The 27,174-nt window shown below is 36.4% G+C and overlaps 1 protein-coding gene across 2 annotated transcripts in view; it reads right to left on the bottom strand.

The window, feature by feature from the left end:
• The window catches only part of AKAP6 (A-kinase anchoring protein 6), a 287,788-nt gene that overhangs the window by 43,596 nt on the left and 217,018 nt on the right, over positions 1-27,174 (bottom strand). For both annotated transcript variants that reach the window (XM_040602103.1, XM_040602104.1), the window contains exons 10-11: positions 9,658-9,804; positions 6,000-6,224 (exon numbers count right to left, since the gene is read on the bottom strand). In XM_040602103.1, the coding sequence (XP_040458037.1) occupies positions 6,000-6,224; positions 9,658-9,804 (372 nt within the window). The remainder of the gene's footprint in view (positions 1-5,999; positions 6,225-9,657; positions 9,805-27,174) is intronic.

Below are 27,174 nucleotides of genomic sequence, written 5' to 3'. Positions count from 1 at the left end.
ACTGTGTGCAGCTACTTCATGACACCCCTGTGGAACTCTGCAGCATGTCAGACTTAACCATCCCTGGTGGCTAGATCTGTGTCTCTTTCTTTCCCCCAGCAAAGGCAGCATTTGTGGGGTAAAAAGGTTTTAGACAACCAGATAGTGTTTATGATTAATTTTGAGATTTTGATTAATTAAAATCTAAGTAACAATGTAAAAAACCTCAGAGAATTCACAGTTCAAGCTTCACAGTCCAAATGGGATGATGGAATGAAAGCTGCTATATCAGTTGGGATATTTAATCCTAAATGGGAACCATAAATTGTGCTAGTGTTGCCTTAAATAGGCAGAGCTTATTAAAACACAAACTGAACTTTCTATCAGTAAGTATACTAAATCAAACTTTGAGATACATTTGAGTATGTTAAGTATTTAAGTACCTTGTGTGTGTATATATATATATATCATTAGAGTATTAAGCATTGATATTTGAGTATATTAAAATCAAATTAGAGCTATAAACCCACATATTGTACAAGGGCCAAAATACAAGATTTTTGGCAAAAAAATATGTAAAAACATAAAGAGGTCGCTTCTCATTTAAGTGGTCTACAGAAGTGCTGCTTTGGGATGGTGGATCATGTAAATTCAATCTGAGTTTGCTTCAAACCATTTTAAGTTGCATCAGGCTACATTTGACTTTGGAATCCTACCTGTTTTTCATAAGATTTGATACTGTATGCCTTCCTGTTTGTTAAAATTTAATCCAAACAAAATTTGGGTAAACATTTCTTCATCTGTGAAAAGATTTAGGGCTCTGAAGTCACACTTTTTGAGAAATTTATTAAAATTATTACAACTTTTTTTTTACCGTCTTAGAGGTATAAAAAGGATTAAATCCTGCTTGACTTCTTTTGGACTTTCCATTGGAAACCGTTTTGCATACTTTTGTTACATGCATATTGAATTTCTGTAATTCTTTGATTACAGCTCTGCCAGGAACATCATTCCAAGAATTGTAAAGGATCCAAAATGCAGTAGTGAAAGCGATTCCTGGCACCTGTAGGAACAGCCAGCACTTTTCTCCAATCTCTGACTCTCAAAACCTTTACTCAAAGTTAATACTTTTCTTTGATTTAAGTTTGGCCATAATCTTATATGCTCCTAAACTCATTTGTGTTTTACTTGATAGAATTATGTTTAACTGTAAGTTTAAGATGTGCAGTGCTGACTCTCATGCAAACTTTTCCATTAAAATGAAAAGCATCATAACAAGTACTGAGTAACTGATTGATTATTAATTACCAATGCGACTTATATTGTTTAATCAAAAAGTTCAGTTGCTTTTGTCATTGGAGAAATAAGAGCCCGTGCTGAAAAATATTTTTTGAAAAAATTATGTTGCATCATCTGGTATGCTCAGTCACAAATTTAGTGGAAGATGAAAACATACATTTCTGAATGAGTCTAGTCATTAGAAATAGTTACAAGCATCAGATAATTTACACTGTTTACAAGGCAAACAGAAATGGCTGCAAATACTACTAGCTATGGAAGTCAATAGACCATTGACTTTTAGAAATATTAAATGAGAAAACATTTCCAGCATTTTTTGGTGCGAATAAGTAGTCTGATTTCTTTAATGAACACATTGACTAAAGTCAATGAGAACCATAAGCTTTCAGTACTGCTGAAAAACAGGTCTCTCCTTTTTAAAGGCTCTTTTATAAAGGAGACAAGAATAACAATATATACAGCATGTTGCTTTTTGCTTCAAATAAAACCAGATCAGAAAACTACATTAAATGAAACATTATTGTTGCCAAAGAACACCATCTAGCAGAAAACCTCTGCTAAAATCCTGTTCTGAACAGGAAAATCTTGTTTCCCCTCCAAGTTTGGAGGGGAAGGAGAACAGGATTCTTTATGAATCTTGCTACTGAAAACAATAGAAGCTTTCCCAGTTCTATGTGATTGACAAGTGATTCTGAGATGAACTGATACTTGCAAGTCTAAGCTTGTTCTTGAGTAGATGGTCTGTGAGCTGAGGCCATCACAACTACCTTTTTGATGCTGATGGGTCTTTTCTCTATATTGAACACTTCAAGTCATCAGTTTTATTGCAAGTGACAGAAATACATGACTAATTATTTAGGCTCCCTTGCTGTCTTTTGGAGGGCATTTTTGCAGCGAAAAAAACATGCTTTTTGAAGACCCAGACACATAAAAGCAAATGTGGCAGAACACTTCCTTCTACTTACAAGCCAACACGCACACAAATTTCTGGCTGGACCTCACTCAAATGAAATTTGCTAAAACTTTCATGGAAGAATGTGAATTCTTTTTATTATTGCTCCTCATTCTTTCCTGCTCCAAATCTCTCCTGACCCACAAAATTGCCATACATCATTAGGTTAGGAAATCAGTTATGCTGATTATTAGTCTCATGACATTAGGTCTTACAGCTGCTACAATTCAGTGTTTACCTGAGAATCTTGTATTTCATTTTAAAAGCATGTTACTGGTTCTGGTCCTCAGAAAAGCTAAGAAAACATGAACTTGAAGCACTCAAAAGGCAGAACAGAAATAAAAAGGACGAATACATAAAATAAATGCATGTTCATAGTTACAGAGATCTCACAAATTTTAAGTCAATCTCTTGATTTTCTCAGTCCAGATTCATGGGTTTTTCATGTTGCAACAGAAGAAAAGAAACCAGGAGTAAGATACCTACCCTTCCCCCTTTACTGATGAGCAACTTGTGTTCACTCCTTCTCCCTTCTCAACAGGAGCCTGGGTTAGGCTACACTTGGAAGGAAGCCCACTTAACCCTGCTGTGGAATGGCCAGCTAGTGTCACTGTAGGCTGAAGCAAAGTCCATGCCTCTCCTTCATAACTAAATATGAACATGTTTGAGGCAACCAGGAGCAGTGAAAGCTGCTGGAATGAGTAACAAAATGGCTCTGCAGACTGGCTGCACGTTGTGTTGCCCAGAGATCACTGGGCTGACCAAAGTATACCGCATAGTTTCCACACAACCAAGAAAAACAGGACCTTCCGTAAGCTGGGTAATGACCTTAACTAATAGTATTCTAGTAATTCTAATATCTAAATATGCTAACACTAACGTCTAAATATGCTAATAATAATGAAAAAAAATCAACCAAACGTACTCAGCAGGATTTGAACATTGAATATAAACAAGAAAAAGTGGTAAATGCAAGAAAACAGTCTCTTTAAATCAGATGTGAAAATGGAATATATTGAGAAGTAACAAGGAAGGGAGGGAGGAAGAAAGGAAGGAAGAAGGGAAAGGAAGGAAGGGAGGAAGGAAGGAAGGAAGGAGGGAAGGAAGGAAGGAGGGAGGGAGGGAAGGCAGGCAGGCAGGCAGGCAGGCAGGAAGGGAGGGAGGGAGGGAGGAAGGAAGGAAGGAGGGAAGGAAGGAAGGAAGGAGGGAGGGAAGGAAGGCAGGAAGGCAGGCAGGCAGGCAGGCAGGCAGGAAGGGAGGGAGGGAGGAAGGAAGGAAGGAAGGAAGGAAGGAAGGAAGGAATGGCTGCCTTGCGTTTAGCGCCAAAGATCAGGGTCACCGTAGCTGGGTTCTACCCTAACACAGCCATTGACTTGCTGTTAAAACCTGGGAAAGTAATTTAATCTCCATGCATTTTATTTCCTACAAGTGAATTTGACAACCCCTCCCACCCCATTGTTCTCAACTTGGGTCCCAACTGCATGTGAACTATACATTCAATTCATCCTCTAATTGCAAAAGGAAAGGAAAACACCTGAAAAATGAAATAACTGTTTTTCCTAAGGCATAAGTGTAATTTAAATCATAGCATTATGGAATGAAAATCAAGGCATTGTTGAGTTTATGTTATTAAAAATGTTTCTCTGTGTACAGTTGCTATGTGTATAATCAGGATGGTGCAGCACAATAAATTTCCATTAAGAAACAATGATTCACCTACCACAGTGAAAGCAGTAATAAGGTTAAGCTCTTAAGTTAAGTGGAAAGTAAGTCAAACTAAACCCCAGCAGGTTTCCTACTAGTGGCATAGCTAATGTTTTTGAAAATGTTCTAAATGTTCTTCCTCAAATATATGTATTATACATCGCAGTATTGTTAATTATATCCATTTTCTCTTTTATACACTTCCCCAGGAGATCAGTGAAGAATGGAAAACTTACTTATAGTGGATTTCAGATTTAATGAGACAAAGATGGTTTAATATATATGACAAAGTGATGTGCTCTCACCATATTTGATAGGTAATTATTTTTTATACTCTAATGGCTACCATTTTGAAAATAATTAATGCATTATTTATGTAATTAATAGATAATCAACCGAGTAATGAAATACTCTGGTTACATCATGGTGGGTGGTACTATCCTGTTTAACATCTCTAAAGCTGTTGGCCTGACATGATGTCATATACATACTAAAAGATTTCATTCATCAAAAAAAAGATTTATGCACATTCCAAATAACTAGGTAACATTGCTATGGTATTTCTGTCCATATATATATCTCTCTACATAAAAGTCTAAGCCATACATGTATAAAATGTATATTTAAAAATAAGTGTTTGAAATCAAATTTTTAAATCCACAGTTATGCACTTAAATAAATGCCATAATTTTCCACAGAAATAAAAAGCATCTACCATTTCCTTTGGAAGACATGGATCTACTGCTGTGAAGTTCTGCAGGTCTATCAATAGTCCTACATAATCACTAGCTTTGAAGTTTGGTGATAGAACAATCAGCACGATTTTTTTTCCCCATTAGCAGAAGACCACAAATAATTTAAAAACAAATAAATAGATGTTATAAGAAATTTTTAAATTGCATTCAAGTGGACACACTCAGGAACTTGAAAAAAAAACCCTATCAACTCTATCTACTTTGACACAATCTTCTCACTAATCCATATGACTGGAAAAAGAAGAGTTAAGGAATGACTAATTGAGAAGACAGTAATTTTTCTGCTGCTATTTTCTTGAATGCTTGTATAAAAAGTATGTTTAAAAGTGTTCGCAGCATGCCCTTTGAGGTGAGTATTTAATAAATTGTCCATCACTTTAAGAGTGCTGTTGCCCTAGATACCCTGATGTACTAGTGGAAGAGAAAAACCTCTTTACCTCTAAGGCTCAACAATTACTCGTGATTCCTTTCTTATTCTTTGGTCAAAGATCACTTGCAGAGTAAAGTGACCTGTAATGATGACTCAGGTGAGGGTTTATTTAGAAGTGATAGCTATGAACAGAAGAAAATCACATGGTTCTACCAGGTTTGTTTGCCAACTTAATAGCCATCTTTCCTAAATGGTCCCACTACTTTTGAGGCATGGAACAAAACATACAACCTCCATTAAGTCAGTTCCAAAGCTGAATGCTGCTCTTCAGTTGAAAGAGCTTATCCATCTGAATACAGCCTTGTGACTACAATTCTTTTCCTTCCTTTCCATAAACTGTCAGGCTTAGGTGTAAGGTGTGGCCTAGATTAATGCAAATCTCATAGTGTATGTGTCTTTTTCTACATAACTATTCACCACAATCTTGAATGTTTTCTCACGTATGCTAAATTTATACCTCTGTAAATGCGACCTCAAATAGGCTATTCTTGGATTATATGTGCAGAGAAATAGGCTATTAAGCTGATGGTCATGCAACACATTAATTAATTTAACTGATGTAGGGAGTGAAATTCGGAGTGAAGCTTTTTGTGACAAAACTCAACTTCATAGTGAAGTAGAATGAAAGAATACTATTGCTTTTCCAATGCCATGTGATAAGCCCTCTACAGCTCTCTTTTGCAAAAAGTCTAAGGAATAAATATTATTGTAAAGATTCAATAAAATCAACATGAATGAACACAGTACATAAATGAAGATGAAAATATGAATATATGATCACATATGTACATGAACTGCATTATGTTATGTATAGGATAAATATTTTATCCTACCATAAAGAGGAGTCTCTCTATGAAAACTATGATTGTTTTTTTATTACCTTAAAATATTGCAGTTGTTTCTCAGCATTCATTGTTCCTTCATTTTCTTGTCTCAGACAGGAATTGAAGATGAAAAGCTCTGTATCTCTCAGCCACCCTTTCAGCTCTTTGATCCTGACCTCCAGCTGCCTTACCAGGCTGCCGCTTTCAGGCGAGAGCAGGTCACGTGGACCTAACCCACTGTGCCCTACCATTGTGTCTTGGATCTTCTCTCCTAGGGTTTTCTAAAGCATCAGATAAAGAAAACATAGATTAGTCTTACGTACCAAAACATACACAGGTTAATGTGCAACAAGAAGCATCTCTTAGATGACTACAGATGTGGGCTTTTAAATAATTACTATTCATATCAATCAGTTTAATTCTTTCTTTTCTTGTTTCAATCAATTTCATTTTTTGTATCCTTGTTTCTCACTTATGCTGTTCTCTCTTGGTCAGTGACTTTGCTGGAAGCATGGTAAATCAATGTTTATTAAGAGCAACTATGGACAGAGGGGACAAAATTGTACATAACTTTGTCAAGTAGTTACTCCACAGAATTTGTCCATGGCTTTAGACACCTATGACCATGAGGGTTACTGGTTTCTAGGCCACAACAGAAAATCTGGCAAGCACTGAGTTCCCCAAACTCTTACCCAAGGTACCGTCTAAGTTTTTGGGGAAACACTGAAATATTTTTTGAGAACTGTCAGGTCCCGGTACCCAAACCTGTAGCCCTGAGGTTGCATATAGGAGCAGTTAGGTCACAAACACTGGTTTGCTTTTAAAAGTGAGTGAACTTGTTCAGCCACCAACAAACCAGAAACTGCAAAGCCTCAATGTTCCTGAACATCAGTCCAATTATTTAGGCAACTAAATTCAGATTTAAGTTCTCTGTGTTAACCATCCACTTTAAAAATAATGGGCCAGAATAAACATTCACCTCTGACCGCTAATGAAACTAATTTACTACAGCTTTTCAAAGTAGTATTTCTAAGAAAAGAACCGCTGAATAACATTTTGATAGTGGGCGCTGTGAGCATAATGAATATTCTGAAGAGGCCAGGGGAAGAAAGTTACCTTCCTTTTCAGGATTTTGAAAGGCAATCCTTTAACATCACAAGGGAGATATGCTGTTGCCTGCTTCTTCTATGCCAGGCAGTATTTTATCTGACCTATAAGAGGCTGTCAGGCTGACACTTATTATAAGCACTAGATCTGTGTTACTGATTGTAGAATATTGAATATACACTGACAACCACATCCAATAACCTTTTAAACTGATAATTAGCAGTGGTTAATTGTTGTAACGTGAAGATACAGTTTTAGGTGACACAGAATGGCTCTGTTGAAAATACGTGCTTCAGAAAGTTACTGGAATATAATTTATAACAATGAAGTTAGCTTCCAAAAATAAGCTTTAAAACACAAATAAAATTAGACCAACAGACATTAATCTACTATGTGGCATTCTGTAAATAACATCTTTAGGAGATCATAACTGAAAAACATGCTTTCTTGGCACCACCCTTCTATTTTCATGGTGCAAATATTGATAATTTGAAGACCCTCAGTGGAATCCAGTGCTAGCTATTGTTTTTATGCTGTAACAAAAGTAGCAGCAGGAGGTGAAATCAATGCCCTTGGAGGGTAGGGTCACAAAAAAGAATTTATTGCCACTTTTTTGTTCTGGAACAGTTTGCAATCATAAATTCTTCATAAACAGAATACTTCAGAGAATGGTCCGTCTTCATAAATATACGACAGAGGACATCAATTTCATTTAATTCACAATTTGTGTCAGCACAGCAGATGCCAATGCCTGCCTTGATAGGGTTGTTTAATATGCAATTGAGACAGAGTAATATTCAGCACAGGGGACAAAATTTCACAGATTAAACTGTACGCACCACTGACATTTCATTCTAATGTATTTCCATTCCACACTGTTCACCTTAGATGAAAGTAATATTAAAAACCATATCCCTCTATTTTACCATTGTTAGAAGTTAAAATCCTTGTCTTTAATTTTTTTCATGCCAATTAAAACGTAATCATGCCAATTAAAACAGTATGCCTAGTGCTGTTAGTTTCTGCAGAGGTTTTTATTAAATTAAACAAAACTCTATCAAACTCTGCTTATTATTCATGAAATTGCATTTAGCAGGAAAACTCTAATAGTTATATTTTATTTTTCTGTAAATGCTGAAATTAATGGCAAAACTTCATCCAGAGGTATATTCTGATTTTAACAGACTGAGAAGCAGAGGGCTTCAATCTTTTTTGAGACAGAGTTATTCTTGATTTTCAGAATTATGATCAGTTGCTTGTCTCACAGTTTTATATCCTACCAGCTTTAATCAGTGCCACTGAATTAACTGATTAAAGACATTGAATGTCATAAATGCAAGGCTTACAACTGAAATTATTTTAAAAATACAAGTTGTCATGATCAGACACAAAAGAATCGTTAATAAGCCCCATTTTTATCAGTAAATTTATTAATGTTCAAATACTTTTAAAATGCTTGTGATGCTGCTGCAGACTACAATTAAAAACTAATAAGCTCACTAGTCATAAGGCAACTTATAACATTTTCTGACAATTTGCACATTTAGAGAATCAAGCGATTAGAAACAACTGTGCTGAACTAAAAAAGCCCCACCCTCTCAAATGGCTATTGCATTACCAAATAAGCTAAAGCAACACAAGTCAGTATTTAAAATGCTGTTGGCAGGTTGCATGTATAGCTTACTTGTAATATATTAGAAATGTTTTTCAAACTAAGATAATAGCATGCAAAATTATGCAATGTAACTGTATTGCTAATATCACACATCTATAATTAATCATTTAAAGTAATTTATAAATTTATCTTACCCTTGATTTGAAGTGAAGGCAATTAAGGAGAGAAGTGGATGGAAAAATATATAGTTTGACCTCTCTCTCTCTCAGCTGTTTTACAACAATAGGACAATAGTGTCTCCTGCACGGTGCCATCACTGGTCTCTGGGTAACAGAGTCACTATATTGCTTTTTTTGCCAGATTCTTGTATCTCACTCTTTGGCTGAGACCCAGCCCATCATAGCGTGAAATGAATTACATGAAACTTTTTTGGCTTTTGTCAAAAGTGTGCTGAATGCAGCAGCATGAAACCTATCCCGGCTGTATTCTTAGCTTCAGGTATTCAGATTTGTACTGAATCTGTGTATTTGTTTTTGAGCCATCAGTGTGACCTGAAATATGCAGTGACAACCCCACTTTTCATCTTAAGGGTATAGTAAATAGTTAAACAGTAGATGTCTCTAACATGTACCTTCAGAATAAATTCTATTAACATTCACTCAAGCATGACAGTCAGTGTATATCAGATATACTGCATTATAGTTGACTTGGTGCATACCCGTAATACATGGCATATTTTACTTACATTTTTTATGTATTAAAGAACTAAAATTATTAAAGTCAGACAGGAGACAAGCATGGAATAAAAAAAAAATCTACAGAAGAGGAAAATACTGTGGAGTTTTTATAATAGCATGAGTAGCTTGTTTGAAATGTACGTGGTGAATTGAAAGAGAGAGATATTTGTGCCTCAAATTAGAAATCAGACAGACAGCGTACTTCAACACAAAAATGTACACATAACCCACAAACAGTAATAAAAATGCAAATACCCCAAGCAGTTCCCATTTTTCATTAATTGAATCCACTTTTTCAAGGAGATCATTTGGTAGTAAAACACCACTTTTCTTCAGAGCTTCAACCTTACTAAGCAGTTCCATCTTTTTCGGATGCCTGATTGACATTTCTACATTGTATCTCTAAAATGAAAAGAAATAGGTAACATTAGCCACTGTAAAGAGTTTCCTCTATAAAATTAAACTTTAATTCTATGTGCCCAGTTACGATCATGCTCACTGTGTCTTTTTTTTTTTTTTTCAACCACACCAGCATATCATGATATATCACAAGAGATTTAGGTACCACGTATGTGGTCTTCTTGGTGATGTACCTATGCAGGCAGTTAGCAGTTGATTACATATAGTAATATTCACTCACTCACAATATTCACTTGTGCGGTAATATTCACTAACACTCATCTGAAGCTTGATCTGCCTTTGTCTCATTTAAATCAGTGGTGCCTTTTTCAAATGTGCTACTTCAGCAAGTAACACTGATGCTTTCCATAGGAAAAAAAAAAAAAAAACACCACCAAAAAACAAACCCAAGAAGGAAAGAATTTCATAATTATGTTTTCCTGTACAGTTTATTTCTTCTCTCTCTCATTGTGGGTTCTGTCTCATATATGGGCCTGAAATGTTATTACACATGAAAACATGAAAGTTTTGCCTTAGAAAAACAATTAGACATAACTCCCTGACAACACAATACAAGAAACTTGATTTTCATCGCATCAACCAACAGGAGCAGTGAAATGACACACAAACGAGAACAGCCACAATGCTCATACAGTCCAATAGATTCTTCAAGCTCAACATACCTTTTATTTCCTGCAATGTCATTTATTGTTAAAAAGAAAAAACGCAAACAGGGAAAATAGAAATAAACCCAGAAGTTTCTTCCAAAATTACTTTAATATGGCTTTCTAAATATTTTAGCTGTATATTACTTATTTACTCTATAAAAAGGTATTCTAATCTACAGACACATTAGCAAATAAATCTCTTTAAAACCTGTATTCCCTTAAAACCTGAATTAAGTATTAAATATAATAGTTACTATATTGATTAATTATGTTTTAGTAGCCGGTACAGTAAATAAAAACATAAAATTTAATGCACAGGCATCCACTCATATACATACCCTACACATAGTTAAGCTAATCCCCTCTCCCTCCTATGTATCAAACACTCAGAGAAACAGAACTTCTGATCCGGTCAAAACTGCACCTTTTACTGCAAGAGAAGAGTTCAGCACATATTCTTACAATGGTGTTTACAAGACGTACATAAATTATGCATCGCTGTTAGCAAATTGCATCCTAAACATTAGGCTTTCTTTGCTTTAAATTCAGCCAAGAAAACTGTCATAGCAGCTCATACTGAAAATGTTAATAACTGGGCTAAGTATAAAAAAATTAAACTAGAATAAGGAATGTTTAAAACATGGGTGCCTTTGCCAGATCCAAGAACATGCTCTGTAGGAAAACAAAGCAAAAATACAATTGGAGACAGCTTAAAGAAAATAATAAAGGTGTGAAATCACTGTTTCAGCTAACAGGTCTTCAGCATTTCCATGCATATGTTTGCATATTGTTAGTTTCATATTTTAATCTCTCATTTACACAACACATGCACATCATTTGTATTATGTAAACTTCAGCAAATATTAGTCATTTGTGGATCATAGAGCAAATGTTTTAAATGAGGTGATTTAAACCATTTCTCATTATTAATGAACACTGATCAGGTGTCTGCGTATCCAAAATTACATGAATATGCATGGTAAAAAAACAAGGAATTGTTTATAAAGAACCTGCCTTTTGATACTCGGTGTACTGCCGCTAAGGTTTTAGAAATGCACAACAGGAGGCATCAGCCAGGTTTGGCACTGGGGAACTGGATCTGCCAAGAGGCAACACCATTTTATTGGACTAAAATGTTCAACAAGTATGCTTCTTGGTCCTGTATTATTGCCTTTTCAGCTAGAACGGTTACTGGAGGAGATTACAATCTTCTTTATGTAATCTGATTTCTATTTAAAGATGATATAGCTGAAAAGGATTTGCATAATTATTTCCATAAGTACATGTAATATCAAGGGGAATCCAGAGTCCAATTTGCTAGGCACTGAAATCCAGTTCGTGCGACTCCCTTTCTTTTGTCAAGTGAATTAATAGACTGAGGGAGTCCTCTAGCTGTGTGACACTGGTGCAGGCACAGCCACTGAATGCTCATCACCTGTTTTAGGCTGGCAGTGGCTGCTGCCTGGACCGGGGCCGGGTATGTGCCTGGACAGTGCAGGACGGATGAAGAAATAAAATACATGGCATGTTTCATGACTACAGTGCTCTTGTTAACACAGAAACAGAAGATGTTTCATTTAATTTTGGACTAGATAAAATAATTCAGTGCGGTATAATCCAAATAGTGTGACAGATGTTATAAAAGGTTATTACATTAAAAAATAAATAAGCTAGATTTTATGTACGTGCTCTGTCTTTGTCACCGTGTAACCTACTGTATAAACAAGCATGATGAAAGTGCTGATTGATAGAAAATGCATTATACTGTAACTGTAAAAGATGAAAGAATTCAGTTCATTATTAGATGTATTGGTATGTGACTGAGAGTCAGTATTGTTTTGGTCCTGGATATTTAACATGCAGTGTGTATTTTAAGTTAAGGGAAGAGCTTAATGTACAGGAGGAACAGTCTGAGAACTGATAGCATGAGATGCTATTGCTAATGCTATTTTTTAATCCATTAAACACCTACACTCTAGGCAGTTGCATGGAAAAATTAGCTACCAGCTCTATCAGCGCTGCACAACCCTAGTCTGGTAGGACTACTTAATCCTGTGGTGAGAAGATAATTTAATCTTCAAATTCATTCTTTTCTCAGCTTTAAGTGAGCAAAGGCTGCTCCATTGTGACAGTCTGTGGATGCTATGATACAGATTACTGTTTAATAGCCAAAAACGAGATTAAGAAAGTTAAAGTCACAGGTTTCTTGCAACAGCCACGATAATAAATAAATGAGTAATATTTAATTTCCCACAACACCTGGCATATTAAAAAACTGGAGGAAAAAACCCAAACAACAACATACTGGAAAAACTGCAAAATATTTACAGCATGATTAGCTGCCTGCATGCATGGCTGGTTTTGTGTTCCTGAAGCCACTCAAAAGAAATTCAAAACATTGTTGTGTAAGTTAAAGAATTTTGGCTTTTTATTCCTCCTCACTCAGTACAATCAATATTTCTCAAAGGACAAATAGATGAATTTATAAAAAGACAGTAGCTTTTATCTGAGAATAAGTTTGGCAAAAATATTTAAACCACAAGAAGTTGAATTCCAAAACAAAGCAAGTTAAAACCTTACCTCCCCTGATAAAAATATTCTAAGAAATCCAGGCAGGCTTGATTGAGACACATTTTTTGACACTTTATACTAAACTGGGCCTTTTTCCCCCCCACCCCCCATCTTTTTCTTTCTTTTTTTTTTTTTTTTCCTTTAAAAAATTATATAAAACATTTTTTGTGTGAAAAATCACACCCGAAAATTCTGCCCAAATGGAGACTGGAACAATGCCTTGTAACAGTGTTAATTGTCACCATGGAAACCAGAAGAATAAGCCATTTTGAAACTGGTATAGAAGGCACACATTGAGCAACTCAAGCATTTTTCAGCCTCCCTCAGTGTTAAGGAACAAGATGCCTAGTCACTGAGAGGTCAGAGAAAGAAATCATCATGAAAGGTCCGTAGATGTGCACTGTCTGCTAAACAATAAAAAAATCTGTACACAGTTAACAACTCTGTAAGACTACGCACTGCATCTTTCAGAAAGAGAAACACCACAAAAAGATGATCAGGACTGGGGTGCGGATTCCACCCCTCGAGCAAAACTTTAGGGCAATATTATGCGAACCTTGCCCCTAAAGCTCCCTGGGAATTCTGTTGTTGTAATAAAACTTCAGAAGAGGAAAGAAAAAAAAAAAAGAAAAAAAAAAAGCCTTCATGATGGAATTCAAAATAATGCTCTAAAAGCACACAGAGAGATTAAGACATCCATTGTAAGACTTTTGTATGGTGCTTCTGTTGGTTATAGTGAAAAGAGACTAGACATACTGAACACACAGTGGAGCTATGGCTACGAAGTACAGAAGAATTAAGCCAGTGAATTTTCTCCATTATTGGAATAAGGGTGTGCTATTTGTAGATGTTCTGCATTCCATCATTCGCATACTAACAAAGTATCTTCCGTCAAATGGCACTGTATGATACACAACTGAGATCAGGGCTGAGTGACCTGCAGTTTTAGTTTTTACCAGGGTTGGATCTTTAAATTTAAAAAACTTGTCTTTCAGGGTGTTTCGACTGCTGCAGACACAAATACATACACACACACGTTGTGTGTTTGTGAGTGCATGCACAGTCAGCATTGGCACACACTTGCAAAATATACTGCATACATTAAGTTAAGCAAATAGTCTGCAAGCAAATTCACCACAATACGTAATATAAAGATATAAAAACATATAGCAATGCACATATAGCAATATTTGTCCATCATCTCTTCACACACATTCTCACTTTGCTATCTGGATAATGTTTGCACTCTTCATGCTAGGCTTCATGGTGGCCCCTTAGGAAGCCCATGCCTAATGCCATTCAGTGATGAACAAAGAGTCTTTTTATTCCAAAGTCCAGGGTCCAAAGCTCAGCCGTATACAAGCAAAGTGAAGGAATCTGCTAGAGGCCAGCCTACCCTTCACAATAGCTCTTAATGCTTCTACCTTTTTGGTACTATCAGTGTGAAATATTTCAGAAACAGTCCAGAAGCTTGGTTTTATTTCTTACGCTGTCAATAGCACTAGAACCTCTGGACAACATTCAAGATCTGGGCTGAGTGATCTGTCTAGATAAATAGCAGTTGCAGTTTCTTGCAAACTTCATGTATTTCACTATTAGCAATTTATGACAAATAATTGCACAGGGAAATTATAAAGACTCCTACAATTGTCCTTGTAAATTAATAATAGGCTTTCTTGATTGGTATAAATTTGCTGCTGAGCCTTTGGAAAAATTAAAAAGTGCAATGTCATTTAAAATTGCCAGAACTCACACAGCAAATTACATCTGAGGTTAAGAATCAGTTTTTCCTCTTCTAGTTTATTCCATTTGCATGATCTGGAAATCATATTACATTGGCTATGTATTGTTAATTGGACATAGATTGCATTATCTTTGATATAAATCAAACTACAAATATTAAAATGAATTGCAAATTCTCTAATAGAAGATCATAAAACAATCTTTTTTAAGTATCTCCCATTAATAATTTAATTCCAATTATATCACTCAGAAAACTCAAGACAGCGAGTGCTACCTTATTTCCATTTGCTTTTCTCCCTTACAAATAAGCACAATATTACTATATGCATTTGTGTAAGAGTGCATGTGCGTATGGGTGCCTGCCTGTAAACCAAAACAAATCTTAGCGCTTTTGTCTCAAACCCCTGCAAACACCTTGCTTTTTTGTTTGACAGAGTAGCAAATGTGGATTACACTTCTACTAGGCATTCCTTTCTGTGACAGCTAGAGAAATAAACACATTGAAAGAATCATTAAGCAACTTCATGAACTAAATTTTGCCTACATTAAAAAATTATGCAGTGGGTACCCATTGTTCTGCCTTTTTTTTAAGGAAGGTGATCCCAACCCTTTAAATCTTACTATAAATGTAATATCTTTTTGAGGACTCTGTATGCCCTTTAATGAATTTATATTAAATATTTAATACTGTTTAGGGCATATCCACTACTACCAAAAACAGTTATATTCCCAGCAGTCCCACTGTTTCAGGCAGAGGGCTTGATTGATCCTCCTAGCCTGAATTGAGTAGAATGAAAAGAAGCAGTTGGAAAATAGCTGCAATCATTTAATGCAGATGACCTCTGACAGGCTCACAGCTCTTCTATCTGAACAGAAATTTGCATGGGGTCTCTGTGCAGAGGAACAATGTAACCTAAATGGTAGACAATCTTTATTCTAATGAAGTGGGTGTCAAGGTCAATGTAAAACTGCAATGATAAATGGTGCACCACTAGGCAAGAGAAGTTGCATAGGCATTGTAGTGCTTTCACATTAATTGAAGGCTGAAATGCACTGAGTGAAAGCACAAGACTCTCTTTTCACCATAATGTGTTAATGCACAAATGTTTAAATGTTTTATTCAAGCCCCTAGCCTGTTGGCACAAATCTTATTGCAAACAAAAATACAATAGTTGGCCAATAACCAGAAAAATAGAACTTTTTATTAGCTTGCCTTATTTCTTGAATCCCTAACAACTTCCACAATCTACTCAGAGTACCAAAAGAATAACAAGTCTCCAGACACCTAATGTAATTCCCATGATCCTTTTTCTATTTAGGATATCTGTCTTTAATTAGTTCCAAACAAGCAAGCCTTTAGACAACTCTTCATTAGATACCATTCCCAATGAACTAACTGCGAGAAAAAAAAGTCATGCTTCAATATTATTATTTCCTAGATTCCAAGTTTTCTTTTAGTATATAGTTAACATCTCCAGGTGCCTTTTGTTCTCAGTAAGAATTAGACCAGTAAAACTGGGTTTTGTAATGCAAAGAGTTGTGTGCCTAGAGTGGGGACTAAACTACAATCTGTTATTGTGGCTTTGTCAAAACTGCAATACAACTATAATTATAGTACTTCATCAGTCGATCAAGCAATTTGTAGAAGGCAGTACATTTTGTCTTATAAAAATGAGGAGGACAGTAAGCTGCTTTTTAAAATCCTGAGCTGCTTAAGCTTGTTAAGGGTATATTGTTTGCTAATACACTCATTAGCAGCCAAGCATTTTAACTTCATCAATTAAATGGGAAATGGTGTTGCACCATTAGTTTCACAAAATGCTAAAATACAGATCGCAGGGTACAGCTAAGAATTATAGAAAACGTATATTCAACTGCAAGCTGCACTATACACTTCAAACCTTTTTTTTGTGCAGCAACATACACATGGGGGGGTGTGTCTGTGCGTGAACGTAGGTGGTGAAAACCCTGCACATAGTTGTGAAGCTGATTATATATATACACACATATACACCCACCTAAAATTTCCCAGGTCCCATAAGGATTACTGCTAAAGCACAGCATCATTTCTTGACACTGATGAACATTTACTCATCTGAGTAATCCCAAGGATGACAGAAGTTTATTCCTGTGAACAACTAACAGCTCTCCTGGATAACTAATGGGTTCCCAATATGGACGATAAATTTTGAATATTTATCAGCCTTTATAGTTTTAGGCTCTTCTGTGCAAATAGATGTTAACAATACGATTACAGTTATTAGACAAGGAGCTATAGCTTGTTACTAATTAAGAGGATCTGCAGTGCTTTCAGTTTCTGGGAGGCTGTGAGTGGCACGTACTGTACAACGCCATTTCTATTTTACAACTCGCCTGTGCAAGGGAATTTTCCATACAGAAATCAGCCTTCAGAATATTGCAATTCAGAGAATAAACTCGAGTGGGGAAAAAAAAAAAAAAAAAAAGGAAAAAAAAGTATAGTGTAAAGGAAAGGAAAAAGAAAAAAACACGTTACTGATGAAACTGTTTAAAAAACTGTACAGCTTCATCTGTGTGTGATTTGTCAGGTCTGAAGCTTTGACGTGCCCAAGGGGCAGACCCCAGCGGGGAGTAGGCTGCAGAGCTAAATAGCTGTGAAAGAAGTCTTAATGTAGGATGGAATTCAAACTAACCTTGACATGACCTCGGGAAAAATATGCAAAAAGTAAAATGAATGCACTCTGCAAGATACATCCTAATTTTGTGGCCGAGCTGGTTAGTTTCACAAACATAACTGGGACTTTAAAAGCAAAATAAAATGCGAGGAAAAAGGGGAAACTTCGGAATTCAGAGTAAAAACTTAAGCGGACATGGGGTGTTGCTGTGGAGGCATATGAACCATTTGGAAACAATCCAAATAAAAACCAACACTGAACAATATTGTTGTCAGCCTGTCTATTCAGGAAAATTGTTTTTTTAGGTTGAATATAAATGACACAAAGCCAAGATTACATCATTGCATTACAAAGTCTGTTGTGGCTTTTAGCCGAACAAGCCCCATGGATCTACTGGCTGATGGCAGTAATTCAGTAAGAAGTTTTAAGGGCCTCTCTTTTTTTTAAGCTTCATTACTCTAAAATATAGAGGATTTTTGTTTAAATGCTGACTATTTATTTTTTTTTTTTCAGTCCACATCCCTGAGTTTGTTCTGCAAGCTTACTACTTGATACAAACAATAGAAATTTGAGTGGGTGTACTAAGTCTTGATTTGGCTTTATTATGCATTTTGCCCGTCTTTCCCAGTGTTCAGTTAAGCAGGAAGACATCCACCTTAATACAGCAGCCAAGAACTGGCTAATTCACTAGATATATGGAAATTTTAATTGAGTGTCAACTTGTGTTGAAATTCAATCCCATTACCTTCAGAATGCAATTTTGTAGCAATACCGGTTATTTACTACACTATTAACCAGATTTTAAATATAATTAAATTTCTAAGAATGTATAGCCAAAATACAGCAGTTTGAATTCGTATAGCAAGGGTAATCAAGTATCAGGTGCACGAGATGCCACCAGATCTAGAAACTGCCACCCACCTACTAATAAAGACAAACCCTGGCAGACGATGGTAGAACATGGTCCCACAATACAGGGAGTCAGGTGGTGTACTTCATGTTATAACAATCTATTGACCTCGTAAAGTATGTGTTTTACTGGGATCTTTGGCTGATCTGCATGGGAATTCCTGAGATTTGTTTTGCATTTCTTGCAATGGTGCTGTTACAGCTTTGAGGTTTTTTTCACGCCTTGCACCAGAGGTGTGGCTTTTGGTACAGAATAATACAGATGCAACCAACAAACATGCTCAACATATCAAATGTGGATTTAGCTTAATTTACATTTATTTAGTTGCTGGGACAATAACTGATATTAAATAAAAACAAATCAATGCCCTTTAAGAATTAATATTTACTATATCTTTGCGTTAGTGCTCAGGTATATTTGTGGAGAAAAAAAACAGAGTAAGAGAAATTCCAAAATACTGGTGTAGACTGTAGTTCACCCATTACTGAGCAGAAAATGTATTTGATGGCAGGGAAACTGTTTGGCCTGGAAACAAAAAGGTGGAGTTGCAGCTCCATCCTTGGCTGGATTTTCTGAAATCTCATATAGCTACATCTTTACATTTACATTTTTACAAAATAAAATACAACAATGTAAGATCATGGAGATTTTTTTGAAGAAGATAATCAAAGGAAGTAATTTATAACCTGTTATCCTCTCTTCTGCTAAGCTGTGCCTGCTTTTGCAGTATGCATGAAACACAAAATTGAAACTCCTCTACACAAAGATTTAATTCCAAATGCACTGACTATTGTCAGGCTGTGTGTTACAGGCATCATTCTGTTTTGAAATGGATGTTCCTGCACATTTATCTTTCACAGACTGGCTCTTCTGAAGTCCTTACTCCGTTGTTACTCAGCCAGAATGCTAATGGCGGTCAGTAATAGCCTTCTGGGAGTGAAGTTTGACTGAAAATCAACAAATAAATTATCCTCTCTTCTAGAAATACCTACTGGGATATGACTGATGGTAGAATATACGGATCCTCTTCTTCTTACCTATTTGCTATACTGTTTCATGGAAGAAGAGCTTCCCCACTGCAAAAAGAGCCAAATGGAAATCTGAGTTCCTCAGACCGACAGAGGCAGAACTCAAAGTCTCCACCAAAGGACAGTACACCCACCTTTGGCACAATGGCTTTAGTAACCCAGATTACTAGACCTTGTCAACTGTGAGAAAAGAAAATCACCCCTGGCCTGTGGTGATAGCCCTGCAACCTTTGCAGGCTGGTGGGTGACCTCAAGTCAAGACTAGAGAGACTCTGCGTCTAGCTTGCTCAGTCTGCGCCTCAGAGCATGTGGATCTGAGTTCTCATTACCTGTAGTATCTAAGGGAACAACAGGAACTTTAACACATTTGAACTTTTTTCTACACGATGGAATTTGCACCTGTTTGAGGGCCCATCTAGGTGCTGATCGGAAAGAGTGTTGACAGCAGATTTCTCGATTTGCCCCAAAGTAATAATGAAATATGTCATTTTTATTTTAAATGCACATTCTGTACTGTATTAAGTGAAAGCTAATAGTTTTTATAATGTGCTATTTGATTTGTTCCTTATAATTTCCCTTGAGTTATGTCAAAGTTGGCACATGCAGCAGGTCCACTAGGAGTGCTAAAGCATCTCCACTGACTCCCTAAAACACTGGCAATCACCATAATTCCTCTTACAGCAATACCATGACAACATACTGCATCAAAACTATTGTTAAACATGTTAAGAAGAAAGTTATATAGTTAGCTACTGACTGTCATCTCCAGACAGACATATCCTGAACCCTTGCAGAGACACAGCAGACAATAGCTATTCACTTCTCCAGTACACATTAATGCTATTGAAACAAAAGGAGAAAGTTTGCATTGCAATACCATTATATTTGTTAAGTGGGCTAATCTCATTTTATACTGAATTTTATAAATTCTTAAAAACTCAGTATTTCATTTTTAATATTATTCTAGGAAAAACACAGTACTTTTATAATAAAAGAAAAAATACTCTCAAGTTGAAAAGTTATTTTTATGATCAACTACAGACCGCTTTCAAGAGCAAATTTACAAAGGAACTGCTGACACAGCCTAAACTATGGCTCTGTGAATGCTGCAGAAACAGCTATTTCAGAAAACATTTTTAGCATTACAAGAAGTCCAACTTTGTTTAAACCTGAACTTACTTTTTTACAATAGCAAGTAATGTTAACAGCATGCTGAAAATGTTAAGGCTAAGTGTACAGTGTCAAAATAGATTGAATCTCTCTGAAAACTGGAAATTCAAGCTTTTTAAACATAATCCAGATGTTTGGCTTTTAATCACATTTCAAGAAAGAGGAAACTTATGCAATACAAAATTCATACATGCATATTTCATTAGTGCCTTTCCTATCACTGAATTAAAAATTTCTAACATATGTTTTCCTCATACAGATAATGTTTTAAATTAGGAGAGCTGGCAAAAAGTTGTGCACCTCACAAATGTCATTGAATTATTTTAACATGGAAGAAAATATTTCTTTTTTTACAGTATTAACAACTTTGATAGCAAATGCTACAGCAGTGATCATTTTTTGCCTTATCGATAGGAGTTCAATAGGGCCTGAAACAAACTAAGTGTATAAAGATGACTGAGCAGCGAGAACTAACCAGCAACCTTCCGAGTATCTGAGACGGATAACAGTCTGATGGACCTATGGGTACTAAACACAGATGTTTTCTCTCTTCATCACTGGTGATCAAAACAGGATAATGCTACCCCCAAGCAGCGTCTTCAGCAAGAGCCAGGCTACCTTGAAAGGTGGAAAAACTTCTTCCAAGATGTATTTCAATTCTAGAACACTTAACAGCAGCACTGTATTTGCTGAATGATATTTAAAGGACTATATCAGTGTGGTCATGTGGTCATTGTTTCTAGAAACTAACATACATGATAACATATGATTTCTTTTAATCTCTTCAGTCTTCGAATTTTGACTCTGAGTTCATTTCTAAAAATGGACTTTCTGAATTCCATAAAATTTTAATATTTTAAGTAATTTAAGAAGACAAAACCTAAGCAATGAAAATGAGAGGAATTATCACCCATATAATGGGAAAAGGGAAAAAAAAGATTTTAAATCCCTGCTTCTGGCCACCCACATGTGGCATTGGGCTTGCTCTTTAAGACCCTTGTAACTTCCAAGAAGAACATGAAGTGTGATCATGAACCACCAGGAACAGAGATACGCACTCTGTTATACTGTGATGTGATGGGGTGAGGTGTTCCTCTGAACTTTAGTTCTGTCCAGAAATGTTGGAAACTGGCAATCCAGGACATGCTGAAAGCCAGTCTTTCTGTATTTCCAACAGCTGTTGTGTCTAGGAGATATGCTCAGCCTTTTTCCAAATGGCCACCAGCACGGGTATGCCTAACACAGCCTTTTACAGGCAGGATCAAGCTTGCCATTCCCATGCTCCAAACAGTTGCAGACTTTCAACAGTCACGTGAGGTGGAGAAATATTATTCTTAATTTAAAATGGGAAACTGACATACAGATGGACACCATGTCCAGTCTCAGGGAGGATCTCTGATGTGGGAACACAAGTCTTCTGAGATCTACCCCAGCATGCTGTCCAGCAGAATATATTGTCTGAGCTCGTGACTAGTTATTGTTGTTTGTTTCACACTAGACTGAAAAAAAATGAGTTATTGCACTCACGGTACATTTTAGTCAACATAGAAAATACCTCAGCTCTAAACTCAATAAATCTTTATTTCTACAAGACATTTAGGAGCTAACACTAATAGTTACCTTTAAAAAACATACATGAATGCAGTGACACTGAACTCATTTTGTCTACTGAACAATGAGTGAGACAGAAACAAAAGAAACTTTTCCTCTGTTTCTTTGTATTTCCCTGATTTCAGGTGTCTGTTTTCAAGGATTTATGCTGCTGCTGAATGTGAACTCTGTTATTCGCTGGCGTGATGAAAGCTGAAAGCTTCTTCTCATCTCTAATGGCATTCTGCCAAAATATTCTCTAACAAAACTTGGGCTGATTCACAGATCTGAAATTCAAGAAATTGCCATAAACTAACATCACCACTTGTACAAAATGTCTTATCTTCTCTGCTTATATTAAGCTCTCAACTTTCTGGCTTGGAGAAAGTCTTTTGGTGTTGCAACCAGCCCTGATTTAAAGATGCAAATGATGGAAAACTCACAGCATTCCTTGGTGATGTGATTAACAACTAGCTTCCTTCACCGTAAGAAATTGTATGGCTTGTTTCTAGTTTGAATTTGTTTAATTTTAACTTCTTGCTGTTTTATCTTCTTACACCTTTGTCAACAGCTTGAATGTCTCTGAAAGCATGACGTTACTACAAGAATCACACATGAAACCAGATGACTTGCACTGATCTCGGGTTAACTCTCTTTGGTGTTTCTGAGTTTACAATTTATAGAACCAACACATAGAGAAGTTGAACAATTTTTGCAAAGGCTAGTGAACTCAAATATACATGCTTTGGACATTCTTAAAACTGTCAGAAAGCAAATTTTCAATAACTTGGCCCTGACATAAATGAAAAATATTGGGTCAGGATGTAAATTGTGATTATGGACACTATTGCCTGTACTCACATTTTGACTTTTACTTGTTAGGCTCTTCTGTTTCACTTTTTTTTTTTTTCTGCTTCTATTCATGCTGGAAAGGAGGATGGGGAACAGGAGAAAAAGAACATAGTAGCAGATGAAGTGGATGATATCAATGAGAATTCCACCCACAAGGAGAGTGTTTTCTAGTGAACACCATCAACTGCTCTAGATTCACTGGAAATGGGAAGGTTGAATGTGATCTGGACAGACCAGGGAATCTGCCCCTTTGTGTTTAGCATTTTATAATGAGCTTCCCTGAAACCAGCACACAGCATAACACCTGTATATTAATAGTACCTGTCTTACAGCAATTAAAAAAGAAAATAGTTATGTAAAGACTCTGCAATGAAACTGTAGAAATTTATTTCAGAAAAAAAACCCACAAGGTTGTGTTGACTTACATTGCCTCGGTGAAATACTAATCTCTGCGCTGTAAGCAAACTGATAAACTGGTAACTATAACATCAACATTCACATCTATCTAACAGTTGCAATGTTAGTGGATTTAGAGACTGGTAAGTTACTGCGATTTTAATGTCTGAATTCTACTTAAAAAAGGTGGAAAATGCATGTCTTCAAAGCTGGAAAAGGTATGCATATATCTGAGGAGGAAAGAAGTGCTTCAAAGGACCACAGCAGCAGGAAATATCAAGACACAAAACCAGCAGTGGAGAAACATGCAGCAAATTCAGGATATTTTGGATCTACTTCAGCTATAGTGAACACTAGGGAAGACATGAACTTTTGTCTTTCTGATATTCTTCCAAGACATTGTGGTCCTGCTTTCTGGAAAGCCTGCCCTGGTAACCGTGCATGCCATGATAGCTGCCTTGGCTGTTCAAACACAAATTGGAAAGACCTGTGATCATTAAGACAAGATATATGCTTAAATTAATGTGTATTGATGTCTTCAACTTCAGCTGTTGTCTGCTTTGTTAATAGATGTTTGTTATACTATGCAGGGTATTTAGTAATTCCAAACAAAAATGGAAAAACGTAAGAAAAAACTGAAAAAGCATGAGGGATAATGAGCAAGATCTCATTGCTTTTTCTGTCTTTCAGATTTTTTAAGGAATACATTCTATTGAGAATATCAGCAAAAGTAAGTGACTCTGATTTTTATGGTGACAGAAACTTTGTGAGTGGTATCTGCACTTCAATGACATAGACCCCCTGGTTTCACTGCTTAGTTTAGGTGGCTGCACTTCCTATCTTAACAAACATTTTATAATTAGCGACAATTCTAAGGATAAAAAGAAAGTATGCCTTGTTGAATACTACATGTTCCTAACAGTACTAGGTTACTTTTTACAAATGCACATCTGAGTCAACACTTTTAGGTCATTTTGTTAGCTATTATGCTAGAGGTATAATATGTTGCTATAGAAGTGAAATTTAAAGAAATTAAAGTAATGAATACATATTTTAGAACAGGCCATAGAGCTTTTGTACATTAAGTGACTACACTAGCACTACATTAACCCTATTAAAGGTAATTTTTCCAGCTCATTGGTGATTGGCATTTGGTACTGCTGTTTGAAGGATTGCCATTGCATTGATTTTATTCTTTGCGTCTTTAATAAAGTGTGGAAGAAATGGCAGAGGCAGAATTTAACTGTACTTTGGTAAAGCCATTAGGCACTTAAGAAAAGGGTGTGAATATTTAAACCATGCAAAAAATCTTTAAGGACTTTATATACGTTTTGCATTTTGCAACCTTTCATAGGCCTGAACAAGTCCCACTAGTATGACTACATTTACATTTGATTGGTACAACAAAAAAGATCAAGATTACAAATGCCACACTTGCACTCACAGAATAACACCATCCAATAACATTATTTTTAATAAAAATTACTGTACACCTTTCTCCAGACAGTGAGGGCATACGCCACAGCACAGTGTAGTAGGCCACCTGGTGGTCAAACCAGCTAATTAGCCATTTTAATCTAAAAAAATTAGAGGACCATACAAAGAAAAGATCAACATGAAAGAAATGCATAACACCCATCACCTACAGCTTATTGTCACTAATGTAAGTATATGTGAAAGAGACTGTTTCTTCATCTTATCTCAGGTTTTCCAGGAGTGGTCACTACTTGAAGCAGGATACCAAGGTTGATTGATGTTTTCTGGTGTTAAAAAAAAAACCCTAGCTAAGTTCCTAGGGTTTTCCAGACCACTTTATAAAATAAAGTTCCATAACAGGTAAGTCTATCACACTATACCCCTCAGCTCCATAGGACAGACCAGAAGAGAATCTGGATGAAAAAAAAAAAATAAAATATCCATAACTGTTTTCCAGGAGCTTCCCTGGGAAGCTTGAACACAGGCTACACAAAAATATGTCGGTTGGAATTGTTACTTACAGGGATGTAGGAACGAAGACTCCTGTGCCCACAGATCTGTGTCCAAATCTCATATAGCCATACAAATCAATGACAACAGGCATCAGTGCAAGCTATTGTTGACGCTGTACATTCAGCCTCACAAAAGAAGTGGATATGAAATGTAAGGTCACTGCTGACTGCTGACAAGTAGCTGAGATGCCTGAACAGATGAGTTGAGGTCAAAACTTCAGAAAGATCCTCAACTATTGGATGACCTGACAACTGGGGATCATAACATGGGAGAGCGCCTGGTTTTGAGATTCACTCAATCAGAATCTGGCGGTGTCAAAGCCTGTAGCAGTAAGGGTAGAAAATTCTGATGCTGGCAGATTAAGTCAGCAAGCTAAAAGATAGGGCTACAAAAAAAATGCAAAGATGCAGCAGTCTCTGAAGAACCTGGAAAAGGGACTATATGCTTCAGGAGGGAAGAATTTAGAAGCACCAGAGAGCAAAGCAATATGCACGTGACTGGAAATGGTGGGTATTCTTTTATTTTTAGCCTTATAAATCCATAAATATAAATATAAAAGCCTTTTCTTGTAAGACATCAAATTCACAAACAAATCATATGCATGATCAAAATGGTCTATGCTGATTGTAATAAAACTGAATGCCTAAACCATCAGATATCCCATCACTCTAGGTTTCCCTGTTTGGAGATTACCCAGACAGTGAAGAGATGTTTAGGACATATATAGGCACCCATCAGCATAATAGCTTTTAAATGATGTGCAAGTTATTATAGTAGTATATTTCTAGTGACTGGCTTGAAGGGAAGGAAACAGGGGAAATTGGTAGAAGATTCATTTGCTGGCATGAATTCACTTGGGTGAAGAGCAGGAAATATATTTTCTCACTGTTTAAACATGCAGGGACAAACCAGAAAATTTTAGCTGTCGTTCAGGCGTGCCTCAGCACCAAGGTCAGGATTTTCTACTTGCTGGTTTACCATGGCAATGAAGAGCACTGTCTGTGAAATGGTTAGTCCACAGAGAGAGAATACCCTGCTGTTCAGCCAAGAAATAGCTTGTGGGACACATGGCTTTGAAAAGATGCAAAAAGCTCCTCACATACATTCCACTTAACCCCCACAATAAGCAATTTGGGTTGTTGTCACCTGTTGCACTTGGCCAGCAATGTTCTACCTCTCTTTTAATCTGGCTTCTAATAGGAAGACTTGAATTTTAATTAATGTGAGCCCAACAGAAACATTTTCCATAAAATACACATTTTCTTGCTTAACATTTTAATATTCTGAGTAACTTTGACATGTGTCAGGAATAGCAAAGCTCACTTACTTAGCATTTGTGCTGTTAGACAAAATACATGTATATAGATATGTATCTTACAGACAGCTGAACTAAATGAAGATATGTGTCTTTAAATAACTATATTCTCTTTGCTTTGCATCTGTACTGAGTTCCGGACTATGCTGTCTACTTTTAGGGAGGACTCAGTACTGTTGATTAATTTGTAGAGATACATCCAGCACTCGAATTAAGATAAAACAAGGTGGGGTGTGGGTCTGTCTGCAGCTGGAGGCTGCAGGTGGTGTCTTAAAGGTGAGATGTTACCCATCAGGTAACTCGTGGTCCATTACCTCTTCTGGCAGACAAATGCATTGTACGTGTGAAGGCAGCAAGATATGCTGCTGCTTCTGGGCAAGGCAAAAACTCCTAATTTCATTGATTTCAGAAACCAGGGCTCTCTGGGGATCTCTGTTGGAAGGAACACTACCTTCATGCTAACTTACCCCTACACTCATTCACTACT

Source organism: Falco naumanni, chromosome 7 (assembly GCF_017639655.2).
Source record: "Falco naumanni isolate bFalNau1 chromosome 7, bFalNau1.pat, whole genome shotgun sequence".
Classification (NCBI taxonomy): Eukaryota; Metazoa; Chordata; class Aves; order Falconiformes; family Falconidae; genus Falco; species Falco naumanni.
The sequence above is the reverse complement of the archived record's forward strand: the minus strand, read 5'-3'. Positions and strand labels throughout refer to the sequence as shown.